Consider the following 13168-nt stretch of genomic DNA (forward strand, 5'->3'; position numbering starts at 1 on the left):
TCACTGCTGTTCTTGTCCCTGGGTTTCACTCCTTGGCCTGTTGAATGTGATGTTCTTGAAAAGTGTGTAGATGTCCGCACAGAGCAGAGCGGCCAAGATGAAACCAAAGATCTGCAGACAGAGAGCAGAGCTGAAATAAACACAACAGGCTCCAACACACGGGCTGTAGTAGGTGATGAGTGGGTCTGAGTCAGAATTAGAATCAGAAACTTTATTGATGCCCACAGGGGGAAACTGAATGAACAGTGTAAGACAGTCAGACCCCCACCCTGAAATGTTGTCTCTGAAACAATGGAAGTTTTACCTCAGCCTGGATGTAACCTCTTTGTGTATTTACACCTTTTGGTTATTAGTGATTTAATCAATTATCTTTGTTAGAGTTTCACCATTTGATGACTGTCTCTAATCACTCAAGTGTCTCAGTGCGAGAAGTATAAAGGTGTAGGTGATTCATTGTCATAGTATGAAAAGACCCCCTGATGATCAAAGGTCTCCAGATGCGAATGGTATCTCCATGCAAAGTCCCAATTGTTATGTGAATTAGAGGTGTTTCTGTTCTGGTTGGATATTTAAGGGAAAGAGCAAGAACCTCACTTTGAGTTGATCTGCTTACCAGAGCTCCCACACATCGAGTGTGTTGCATTATCTGTTTCTTAAGTATTGTTACTATTTGCTATAGTTTGTTCATTTTGTATATCACAATAAACTGGAATGTTAACCCTTCATTTCTAATATTGCCTTATTGAGACTTTGTTCTAAATAATTAAGAATCTGTTATTGGATATTTATTTGGTCTTTAGTTATATGGTAAGTTTCATTTGGTAACATTCATACCCTTAACCTCTGAGTTGAATAGAAAAGATTGAGTATCATGTCTTTTAACCATTGAGTTATATTTTATGACCTCTGAATATCTCAACCTAGGTGTCTGGGCTGTTCTTCTATGTTAAGAAGGTCACTGAATAGTTTAAGTCTATATCTGCCATCCCTGAACTAAGTTAGTCTAAAAGATCTTAGTTATATGGTAAGTTTCACTGGGCGCTATTCACACCCTTAACCTCTGAGTTGGACAGACAAGATTGAGTATCATGTTATTATACCTCTGAATACTTCAACCCAGGCATCGAGGCTATTCTTCTATGTTAAGAAGGTCACTGAGTGGTTTTAATAATCTATACCATCACTGAACTAAGATTGATTCCAGTTTTCTTAACAATAGAATTGATTCTTAAAGTGTTTATATTTTAAATGATTGATTAACTTTTAATTCCACCAATATTTAAGAGTAAAGTTATTTTTAAATGGAGTCAGATTAAACGAGTATTTACATTACTTTATTTTGAAAACCTCATCTTAACACCGGAAAGACAAAACACGTATTGGGGAGATATTGTTAAATATTGATGAATATTTCCTCCCCTACACAGTATGAAGCAGGTTATTAAGACAAAAATGGAAATACAGAGATACATGTATACTGTAAGATAATTAATTGTAAAAAAAAAAGAAGAAAAAAAAAAGATCAAAATATGTAAATAAATGGAACTTTGGCACTGAACAACTTCTCTGTGGTGACTGAATGAAAACTCCATAAAGAAACTCATAAAATTTTGAAGGACGAGGTGAAAGATGAGGTTTGAGGTTAAGGTAAGGTTGTGTTTGGTTATGGTTATGGTTATGGTTAGGGCAAGTAGATATTAAGGTTAGGGAAAGTCTCCAGGAAAGTGGGTCACTGGGTGGAAATATGACTGTGTGAGTGTGTGAAAGAGAGAGAAGAAAGACAGAAAGGTTGCATGGTGTGCATCTTCATTCATATTACTGGGTCACAGGTAAAGCAATGCTTTTTGACAGTATAGCCTACTGAGGAAAACTCAAATCCATGTGAATCAAAATCAGTTTGCATAGAGGAGACCTGAAGAAACATTTATAAAACACTCCTCACCCCTCCAACCAGCGTGCCTGTGACGGTGTATGTAGTCATAGCTAACAGGCTCAGGACAATGAAGTAGACTGCTGCAAAGACTGAGTTGAAAAGGTCCTGAAGGGAAGAAGAGAGAAGAATATCAACATGCATCTCACAAGGATTAAAGAAAATCATGTTATTATGATAAGTTTGTGCTGTGATCATCACTCACAACAAAAGGCCAAAAGAAGACAGTCAGCATCTTGTTGAGTTTGAACAGGTAGAGACACAGCAGCAACATAGTGATCACAAACTCCAGCACCGTGGCTGCAATGAACTTGGGTCTGGACGCTGCAGCGAAACACACGAACGCCACAACCAGAGTTCCCTAAAACAGAAAGAAAGAGAGACATACACCCAACATGAAACCAAGAACAATCGTCACTGCTATAGTAGAATACTGAAGGCTGCAAGATTTATCGCTGCCTGTTCTTTATTCAACGCAGCAGAGTTTATGTAGAGAAAGAGGAACTGCTGTCAGCTCTTTGTATTACTGAAAGTTTCCACATCACATTTTTTCATCCAAACAACAGATCCAGTTTCATCTTTAGCATCTGTACTGCTGCCGGTCTGTTAACATGAGGCGCTGCCATCAACACACTCCTTCTATTGACATAGTGACAGCAAACAGGATTCTCTACCGTCAAACCCTTCACATGACAAAGAGCCAACACCTCTCAGCTGTTTTATTGTTCATCTGCAGCCAAACACTAAAATATTCAACGTCATGACGATGTGCAGTGGCTCACCATCTGTGCTGCTTTCAGGATCCCCCTCCTGGATTTGAGAAAAGCTGTGTCCACTTCCATGGATGCCACCTGATTGTTGTCTGCTGACATGATGGTGAAATATCATTTGCAAAACACAACGCTCGCCCTGCTTCCTGAAACATGCCACTTCATTTGAGCAGTACAGGAAATGACTGTTAGAACAGTAAAGAGTGCACATAGTTTTTCGCATTCATGCTGAATGCAACACGCCCACTGAAAAAGCAGAAGACCTACACACCTCAAAAAGAGTTTGAGAACGTTTTTTCAGTCAATCGTTTCTCCCCTATAATAAAACCCACTAATGTGGTATTTTATATAATTGGAAAGCCTGATTAGTCACCTTTACAATGGGTACAACTTGTGTGACTGATGTTGTTCTGGCCTGCCCTGAGTGCGTTTCGAACATGGGTCTCTCACACCGCGGGCGATGATGCTAACTGTTTCACCAAGAGGTCAATGACCACTTGACAAGCAGATTAGCAGCACATCTTTTTTTATGGGCGAGTGAGTTTAACTTCAGTACGGCTAACCACCACATGCTGTCACTTCTCCTTACTGGTACCTTGTGACTGTGACTATACCCGCAGACCTCCGTTACACTTGTAAGGATCATGCATCCGTGTGGGTAGCGCCCAAAAGAAGAAATGTGCAAAAATCCCCAAAACAGAACTTGTTATCATTGAAGGCTCTCTCAATGCAGTGACATATCAGAATGAGATTATGGGAATGAGATTGTGGAGCCGGTGCTGATCCCATATCTTCAGGATCTGGGACCTCACTCCATCCTGCAGGTTGACAATGCTCTCCCCCACAGAGCCAGGATCATCACAGAGTACCTCCAGAATTTGGGAGTGGAGAGGATGGAGGGGCCTTGCCGTGAGTCCAGACCTCAACCCAATGGGCTCTATGCACAGCTCCACTACTTCCTGAACTTAATGCTGCTCCTTTATTTCCTGTCTTAAATCATTGGACAAACTGATTAATCCAGGTGTGTCTGACCATTGTGACCCTTCAGACACACCTGGATTAATCAGTTTGTCCAATAATGTAAAACAGGAAACAAAGGAGCAGCATTAAGTTCAGGAAGTAGTGGAGCTGTGCATAGAGCCCATTAAAAACTTGTGGGATCAGGTTGGGCGTTGTTGTACCTGCTAAATGACCAACACAACCACGCTGGTTGACCTTCTACAACTCCTGGTTGAGGAATGGGAAGCCATCCCACAGCAAAATGTGACCAGGCCAGTGACCATCATGAGGAAGAGGTGTGAAGCTGTTGTGGCTGCGTATGGATCTTCTTCCACATGCTACTGAGGTAGCCTCGTAAACCAGCCTCTCACAGAAATGCATTTCATAAATGAAATGAAATGCATTTCCAGGAGAGGCTGGTTTACGAGGCTACTACTGAGGTCCCTGACAGTGTAAAATGAATAAAGTGTAAAAATTGTTGTTGTTGTTTCCTTATTACTGTGAGAGAGTGCAATCATCCAATCCACCAAGCAGCTAAAAACACGAGGGAATACCAACAGGAGAATATTGCAAGGGATTTTGGCACTTTTTGGGGGGCAAGCTCTACCGCACATTTAGCTGTGTTGCCCATTCCACAGATGCACGATCCTCACAAGCTGTACCTCGTTGTAAAGGTGACTAATCAGGCTTTCCAACGACATAAAACACGGGGATGAATGATAGACTGAAAAAATGTATGAGTGTATAGAAATCAATACGTGCCATATGATTTTTTTAAAGGATAATAAACACAGAGAGAGATCATGGATTGGTCAGTTATCTGAGGCCTGTCGCTGCAGCAAAGTCACCAGCTGCTCTTCTCAGTGTCTCAGTGTTTACTCATTGAATCCATTGTGAAATTATGTCTAGACTGCTTATAAGTATTTTAAGAGCAGAACTGCAGTTGTTACTCAACAATATATTTTTTCATGCACATTAAGAGTGAAATATGAGAGCACTACCTTACATAGCATATTCATTTCTTAAAACTTACAACAGTTTTAAATATGGTCGTACAAAGTGATAAAAATAACATTTTATTTAATAAAACAAACATATTTTGCAGTATGCATATAAACTGATACAGAAGTATTCCAATAATCCAACTACAATTCATTACTTTAGACCTGATCATTATAAATTATACATATCCCAAGATCACTAAATAAAATCATCTCGTTTCTGCAGACTTTCTGTTGGCTCATTGAAAATCACAATTTTACATGTTATTTGCAAAATCAAGTGCAAAGTTGCTGTAACATAATTCCCTTAGTTTCACCCACCATCCCCTCCAACACTGTATGTAAACCATTTACCAAGAAATGTAAAAGAGAAATGTCCTTTTAAGAAACAGGTTGTTTGTTGTAAGGCACCTCATGATGTTGTGTTTCCTCATTCTCATGTGGTTTGTGACTCTCAGTGTGGCCAGTCGCACTTCCACGGCTCTGACTTGGGCACTCTGAGGCACTTTCCTAACTTCTCACAGCCTGCAGGGGCCCAGTTCTGCAACAGAGAGCAGCCATCACAGAAAGCACAAGAATATGAATTTATCACCAATATTATTTAATTACAATAAGATTCTTTACTGCCTAGTCAGAGTTAAGGGAAAATACACAAGATGATTTTTGTTTCTTAAGCTGTTAGTCGGCATTATTTCCATATCTGGCTAATTTCTAAGTGTTCTCAAGCTAAGCATACATAAACTGTGTAACTGAACAAACCTTTTTAACTTTTAAATATCATTAAATATGACCTAAAAGCTGCTGCATACATGTTGGAATAAAACAGAACATTTGAAAAAATAAAACTTTTCTAAACAATTTGTTTGACATTTACTCTCAAAATAGTTTTCGTTTATATTCAATCTTTCTTTTCATATATGCAAGGACTTGTGCAAAGACTTAATGCTGTACTACAGCAATAATACCATTTTTTAGTATAAATTCTAGCGTTAAAAACGTCACAATATCAAATTTCTCCTGATTTAACTTAAAACTGCAAGTTATAACTGTGTTTATTTTCCTCGCCACAGGGGGGCAGTGCTACAACACAAATAAACCCAGAGTGGTGGAGCTCAGAGTCCTTGGTGCTTGTGGAGACAAAGCCACAGTTCAGATCAGATTTATTTTAATAATCCAGGAGAAAAGGTCCAGATTAATAGTTCATGACTCCTTTAATATGAAACATGTTGAAGGCCAAGTTATTAATCGTGATAAATAAATGTAAAAAATAAAAGCTCAATCTATTGAGATGGAGCACTAATAGTCTGAAGTGGTGATGCAGACTGAACACAGACCTCTTGTCCTAGACTTTTATTGATCTTCATCAGTTTCTCCAATGCATTAATTCCTTTGATGTATAAATGTGATTGACAGAGCAGAAAAATGAGGTGTTGATACACCTGAGGGCTGTTGAAGACATAAACACATACAGCATTGGCTTTGATCCGGTGTGTCTGGATACAGTGGAGCTATGGAGACAGGAATAGATCTAATTCTTTATGTAAATCTCACCATCACTGCCACGTCACACATGTTGAGCTGAGGGACACCCGGCACCAGCATCTTCTTATGCTGCTCCACAACTGGAGTGATCCAGCTCAGCACGTCCTGGTACTCTTTAGTCGAAACCCTGCAAAACACAAACAACACAACTAATAATGGGAATAATAGGTTTTTATTGGCTTCAATCTGACTTTTAAAGAAATAATAAAAAAGAGTGAAAAAATATCAAATATCAAAATTTCCCAGAACTGGAGGTGCTGTCGTCAGATGTCTCATTTTACACCGACGCAGGAAGAACAAAGGCAGCACAATCTCATATTTCAGAAGAGACAACCACTGAATGTTTGGAAGGATTTGCTTGAAATATGACTAAAATGATTAATCAGTTGTTGTTTTTCTCAAAATAGCTGATTATTTCAGGTGATGCTTGCAGTATTAATTTCCAGCTTACAGAATGAATGAGTACTACCTGGTTTAAAAAAGATGCACGATGTTTAGACGATGACAAAGATGACAGAGAAGGAGTCTGAATCGATCTATTGGTCACTTCCATATAACCCCACACACACATCAATGCATAGTGCAGACTCACACTGAGACAAGCATGCATGTCACTTTATATTCAATCTGATTTGTCTATTTGGTTTAGTTTTTTTTACATGTATATGATAATAAACAACACCGGCTCTGCATGTTTAATTCATTCTAACACAGCGGTGACATACTTTATCCTATCAACAACAAAAACAGGCTGTCCACTCGCACCCTTTGGGAGAGCGCACTCAGCAGGGTGAACTATGTAACCCTTATCCCATCCCCTGTCTCTCAATTACTGCTGTTGGACACCAGTGAGCCCGAGCACCTCTGTGCATTATTATATTCAGTGTGTAAAACACAGGGGCCCTGAAGGCTTTCAAAGGAACGCTGCTCTCAATAGGACCTGTAGGGTTAATGGGCTGCGTGTGCACGCGTCTGTGTGTCTGTGTGTGTGTGTGTGTGTGAGTGTGTGTTGGGGAAAGTGGGCGTCTGGTGGCGTGACACACAGATAGACAAATATCAGCAGTGCAATTACACCCTTGATACACTCGCCGGCAGCACCTGTGCCAGCCCTCCATCCTCCCTCCACTGCAAACCCAGCCCTCTGATTGGCCCCTGGGGAACATGTGCATGTGTGTGAGGTGAAGTGTCAATTAGAGTAATAACCCCAGGCTCTGTCCAGCTCACACCCACCACAACCACCCCCCAACCCCACCCCCCCCTCTTAGATCTCCCACAGGGCAGCAAGGCTTCCTCCATCAAGCAGCACCTGCTCCTTTTCCTTGATACTCTCAGTCTTTACTTTCCCCTGCAATTACTCGACTGGTAGTGCACCGACTGCAATTAGTCTCTCTATCTATCTCTATATATCTCTCTCTCTCTCTCTCTCTCTCTCCTTGTGTGCCACATTCGTCATAAGCCAACTATCTTCGCAATTGTGTGACCCAGGCTGATATGGATAAACCAGGATTACTCCCTTCAGTTTCAAGAAAAAAAGAAAAAAAAAAAGAAATCAGACTTTCAGATTAAATTGCTTCAGCTATCTTTTTAAAAAATCGCAAATTCTGCTTTGGCCCGATCTGGATCAGCAAGAGGGATATTTCATTCTGCTCCTATCTGTTCAGCTACTGATTGTCGCGATTCATTTCGTGATAAGTGACGGAGCAACTTAACAGAAGGAAATGTGAGGGAGATTTATCAGACCGCTGTTAACTATTCCACTTTTTCCATATACAAGTCTGCAAGCGCAGCAACAAACACGTTCCTGAGAAACTTGCACGAGACACAAACTTTTCCCGTTGTTTTGTGCATGCGTGCGCGCCGAAAAATCTTCTACCGCGCAGTAGACCTCTAAATCAAAAACTAATAATATCATTTGTTTATGCCTCCTCTGCAAACAAATAATGAAAAGCCCACAGTCAGCACACCTCATTATCATGATTATAACCCTTAGCTTACTGGTGGAGAGGCAAAATCTGGAATAATAAGCAGGCTGTATGCAAATTGAGTCTTTTGATTTATAATGTATGGCACCCAAGGGGGATGGGGGGCATTGCTCAGGTGTGTCACCACTCTGATTACTGATTCATAACACTATTGCTGGAACACACATACACACAAACACACACACACACACAGACACACAAACCAGCAACCACACAGCAGTAGCAGAAGGTGGGGGAATTGAGGAGACAATCAAATACATCTGTCCTGCCTCTCCCTCCCCCCCAACTCCCCTCCACCATCTTCTCCACCCCGGTGGAAATTGAGCACTTCAGTGAGGGCTATTGATTGGGGACACGGCAGCGTGGTGGCAGGCAGCAGATGAGGCCAGACTGCGCCGGGGCAGGGCTGCCTGCGGTGTCGGAGGCTGGGACTAGCTACGGTCTGTGATGACTGCAGGGCTCCGGGGACGCGAGCGAGCGAGCCGAGGTAGGTGGGTGGGTGGGTGGTGAGAGAGGAGGATGTGTTAACCTCGAGGCCCTTAGGGGTCACACACACACACGGAGCTGTGTGGGGGCACAAAGCGGGAGGGGGAAAGGCCAGGGCAGGAGAAGGCTGAGGAGGAGGAGAAATCCGGTGTGGATTGTAGGTACTGTAGATGCAGACCTGTGTTTCATCCAAGACGGATGGACCACCAACACAGACCCTGGCTGTCACCCTCTAACTGCACTGAGTCGGTCAGACTGGACCATTTGTCTGAATCAGAGGAAGCAGCTCGGCCTCTGGTTAGAAGACAAACAATTAGAAATGAAAAACGACTGGATGTTATAGTTCTCAAACTCTCTCTCCTTGGTTTTTTAATTATTAGAGATGCACTGATCCAATCCAGAGCTACAGAGCACAGATTATTCATCTTTACAGTATCAAGATGAGTTTTTTTCTTTTTTCTTTTTACAAGTTTTTTAGGGATTGGTGATAGAGATGCACCGATCCAGTTTTTTCTGATCCAATCCAATACCGATACCTGGGCTGAGCGTATCGGCCGATACCCGATACCGATCCCATACTACTGTTGAATGAATGAACCGTATACCTAGCCATTTGAGTGAAGGCATATTTAGCCTTGTTAAAAAAAAGGTAACAAACTAACACAGATATAAAATGTACTTAATATTATTTATTAACAAATAACAAAGTGTACGTTAGCAGCAAAAAGAAATAAATAACACTAGATCGCTGTAACTGTATTGCTGTGTGTGATATTAATAAATAAGAAATGACTGGATCGGAATGCTGGATCGGCCTCATTCATCCGATATCCGATCCAGCTAATTAGTCGATATCGGTGCCGATATCCGATCCGGGTATCAGATCGGTGCATCTCTAATAATTATTATAACATATGTTTGTTATCCTGGACTGTGTGTGTTGTGTTGTGTGTGTTTTGCTCTTTGCTGTATCACAGCCTGCGACAGTAGTGAAGGTATGTGCGCAGACAGGCCCTACATCATCTTAAGTGGCTCTTTAGGTGCAGACAGAGATTAATGATGGCCGGGCAGCCGGTCCAGCTGGGGGACCGACCGAGGAGCACACGGACAAAACACACGCATGCACGTGTGTGTGTGTGTGTGTGTGTTGGCACAGACACACACGTATGTAACTAGGATGGAGTAGAACGGCAGCTTTTGGGAAACGGAGGGATGGACGGCAGCTGAGTGGTGGGGTGGGGGTGGGGGGTGAGGCTCAGATGGACACCAGTAAGTGGAGAGGTGGGGGGAGGGGAAGGAGGGGAAGTGACCTTGTGGACACACTCAGTGACCCAGTGTGCAGAGGTAAAAAAAAAAATGAGGGAGCAATTTTTCGTTTCCGTGTGTGTGTGTGTACATCTAGCACTCAGCACAACACATGGCTGCATATTGATTGTTTTTTTTTTTTGCTTTTTTTTTTTTTTAATTCTTCCGAGTGAATAGCGAGGCTAAAAGGTGGGCAATGAAAAACAACATTAATGTTTTATCATCCAATCTCACTTCAGAACTGAAAGGAGTTTGAGCAGGAGGGGAAGACGAGATGAGGCCAGAGCTAAATGTGAGCGACAGAGCTGCAGAGAAGAAAGGTCAGTCCAGGAGGAGAAAGGGGTACTCCCTCTTCAAAGAGATTTTGAGATTATCCTAAAGGGATAGTTCAGCATTTTGGCAAATTGGCCCATTGCCATAAACCCTATAGTTTTAGGAGTAGGTTCGTTACCTTTAATTGTCGGTGCAAGCTGTTTTTAGAACGGCGGAGCAGAGCCACGAGCTGCTCAGAGCTACGCTATGGAGGCTCGTGGGATTTCTTGGTTTCCCTCATCAAACTCATCAAATACACAATCCAACAACTCCACAACGCTCTGGTGGACAAGTTGTGACCTGCACATTCACCACGCTATGGGATAATAACAGAACGTTACCAGACAGAGTTGTTTTAGAGGTAAATTCATGCAAAACCGCTGATGTGCATTCACGTTGGGGGGCAGTTTTTCTGCAAACAGTCCCTGCATTTGCCTCAATAACAACTCAGTCTCATAACGTTGCGTTATTATCTCATAGCGTGGTGAATGTGCAGGTCACAACTTGTCCACCAGAGTGTTTTGGAGTTGTTGGATTGTGTATTTGATGAGTTTGATGAGGGAAACCAAGAAATCCCATGAGCCTCCGTAGCGTAGCTCTGAGCAGCTCGCGGCTCTGCTCCGCCATTTGTAAAAATAGCTTGCACCGACAATTAAAGGTAACGAACCTACTCCTAGGGATTATGGCAATGGGCCAATTTGCCAAAAATGTTGAACTGTCCCTTTAATATATCAAACACATGATAATAATATAAATTCTCCATTGACAGGATGTAGTAACACTCTCTCCTTCTTAACTCTCAGGCACACAGACACACAAAACTCAATTAAACAGCACTCGCTCTCAATTTAGACATGAACAATTTGTCTTGCAATTATAACCTGCAGTGGTGCACCGGAGGGTTGAGGGCCAGATAGTAATCTTTAAGGAGCTGTTTGCAATCACAAAGAAAGGGTGTAATCAGGCGCGCTCTGGCTGAGCAGATCAATCCGCTGCCTTCTTTTCTCGTGCCACTGAATCAGCATTGATCTCATACACAGGACTCTGAGCTTCCAACAGGCAAACAACCTTCCTCTCCTCTTCATTTTCTCACACCCCCCTCTCGTTCCTGTTGTTCTTCTCTGCTGGAAATAAGCCAGGTTTTTTCTTTTCTTTTTCTTTTCTTCATTTTTTTAGGCAACTGACCTGATTGGGTACTTTTCCCCAGGATCCCGTCCCAGGTGGAAAATGAGCGGCTGCAGCGTGTGCTCTTTCTGCTCGTGTGTGGTCACATTTGGGACTTCTTGACCTGGACAGAAGTTGATACCCTGTAAGAGAAGATAACCGCACACTGATCAATTTGAATTTTATCTAAATTAAAGCAGATTTGATGCTGATGATGCGTGACAAAAAGCATGAAGGAGACATGTTCAGGGCTCCGACCAGGATGACACTTGTCCTCCAGCACCTTCATCTTATCTGTGTTGTGAAAGGCAACAAGTAGGAGGAAAATAAACGGGGAAATAAAACAAAATATTCTAAAAGAAAAAGAGTCTCTCGACACGTCTGACTTATTGGATGTCATTTGAGGATTCTTTTGCAGCATCTGCTCTTACAGTACATGCTGCGGTTATTCTCTCAGCCAGAGCTCAGTGACGTCCAGATCTGTAATAAGACTCGTCTAAGAGAGGAGAGAACAGAACTTCTGTGTCTGTCATAAATTAAATATGAGCCACAGCCTCTCTCTATAGAACAACCTAACACAATACTTGAGATCAGCCCCACGGGTAAAAAAGAAAAGAGGATATTTTCTTTATGCAGCACATAAATGAAACCTAAGAAGAGAGAATGAAAAGATCAGATCCTTACATCCAGTGCTCTGAATAATTCATGGTATCTTTTCACTCTCTTTCTCTGTAATTTCCTTTTTTTTCTCTAAACTTTCAGTCTTTTCCATGACATGTGTTGAATCTGGTCATTTTCACTATAGTCTATGTTTGGTTCTTCTACATGTTTAGTTCAGACCTGTGCTCTGCTCTGTGGGTCTCATCATGTAGTGTAGTAGATGTTTGGATTCAGGCTCTTTGTTGTGCGGTATATGTCGACTTCAGGCTCGTTGTGTTATTTATGTGGCTGCTGCTGGTGCGTCAAGAAGGGGTTCAAGTCATTTGCAAAAAAATCGAGGACTTCTCCTGCCCCCCACACCCCACCCAACCCTTCATCTCTCCACGCCTTCGCTCCTGCTCCCTGACTCCATCCTCATGAGCCTGGCAGTGATCTCAGCCTGATTGAGTCACTCTCACTCCTCCAGAGCCCCCTGGAGATCTGCCCCTTTCTTCAAGACACACACACACACACATACACATACAGAAACGCACTTTTTGATGAGCACAACTAATATTGAGAAAGCATTCATCTGTAAGGCGCTGTTGCTGCCCCCCCTCTGAGATCGCTCAACAGAACACCTAAAAATACATATAGACGAGAGAGATAGAGAAGAGAGCGAGAAGGGGTAGATACCCCCCACCCCGCGCTGCCTCCTCTAATCCAGACTTGTCCTGTCGTTTGAAGCCAACAGCTTAGAAATGCAGAAAAGAATGAAGGAAAGAAAAAAAAATCATCCCAAAGGAGCGGCACCAATGGCCCGCTGCGTGTGAGCGCTGTATCTCTCTGGCTCCGTCTCTTGTCCCCAGACGTTAACAGCAAGAACTCCGTATCTCGCCCGTCACTAATGTTATGGATACGACGAGGCCGCTTTCAAAACCGCAGCTATCACGAGATAAGGTGTGGGAGCATCCGCAGATGCTGGGATGGATTTTTGGAAAAAGGCAATATTTGGTGTCTATTTTTGAAAGAAAAAAA

The 13168-nt window shown here is 42.3% G+C and overlaps 2 protein-coding genes across 3 annotated transcripts in view; both read right to left on the reverse strand.

The window, feature by feature from the left end:
* On the reverse strand, positions 1-2802 carry cklf (chemokine like factor; the record flags this gene model as incomplete). Its single annotated transcript, XM_084001522.1, has 4 exons — positions 1-111; positions 1943-2038; positions 2136-2291; positions 2713-2802. The coding sequence occupies 4 exons, from the start codon at positions 2800-2802 to the stop codon at positions 1-3; spliced, it is 453 nt and encodes a 150-aa protein (XP_083857648.1).
* galns (galactosamine (N-acetyl)-6-sulfatase) overlaps positions 2769-13168 on the reverse strand; it is a 25551-nt gene continuing 15151 nt past the window's right edge. The window contains exons 12-15 of one of the 2 annotated variants that reach the window (XM_083969234.1): positions 11513-11634; positions 6252-6369; positions 5112-5241; positions 2769-2792 (exon numbers count right to left, since the gene is read on the reverse strand). In XM_083969234.1, coding sequence (XP_083825360.1) covers positions 5155-5241; positions 6252-6369; positions 11513-11634 — 327 coding nt within the window. In that variant the 3' untranslated portion in view covers positions 2769-2792; positions 5112-5154. Of the gene's footprint in view, positions 2793-4812; positions 5242-6251; positions 6370-11512; positions 11635-13168 lie in introns of those variants that run through there. The other variant, XM_083969233.1, reaches the window with a different exon arrangement.

Source organism: Trachurus trachurus (assembly GCF_905171665.1).
Source record: "Trachurus trachurus genome assembly, chromosome: 3".
NCBI lineage: Eukaryota > Metazoa > Chordata > Actinopteri > Carangiformes > Carangidae > Trachurus > Trachurus trachurus.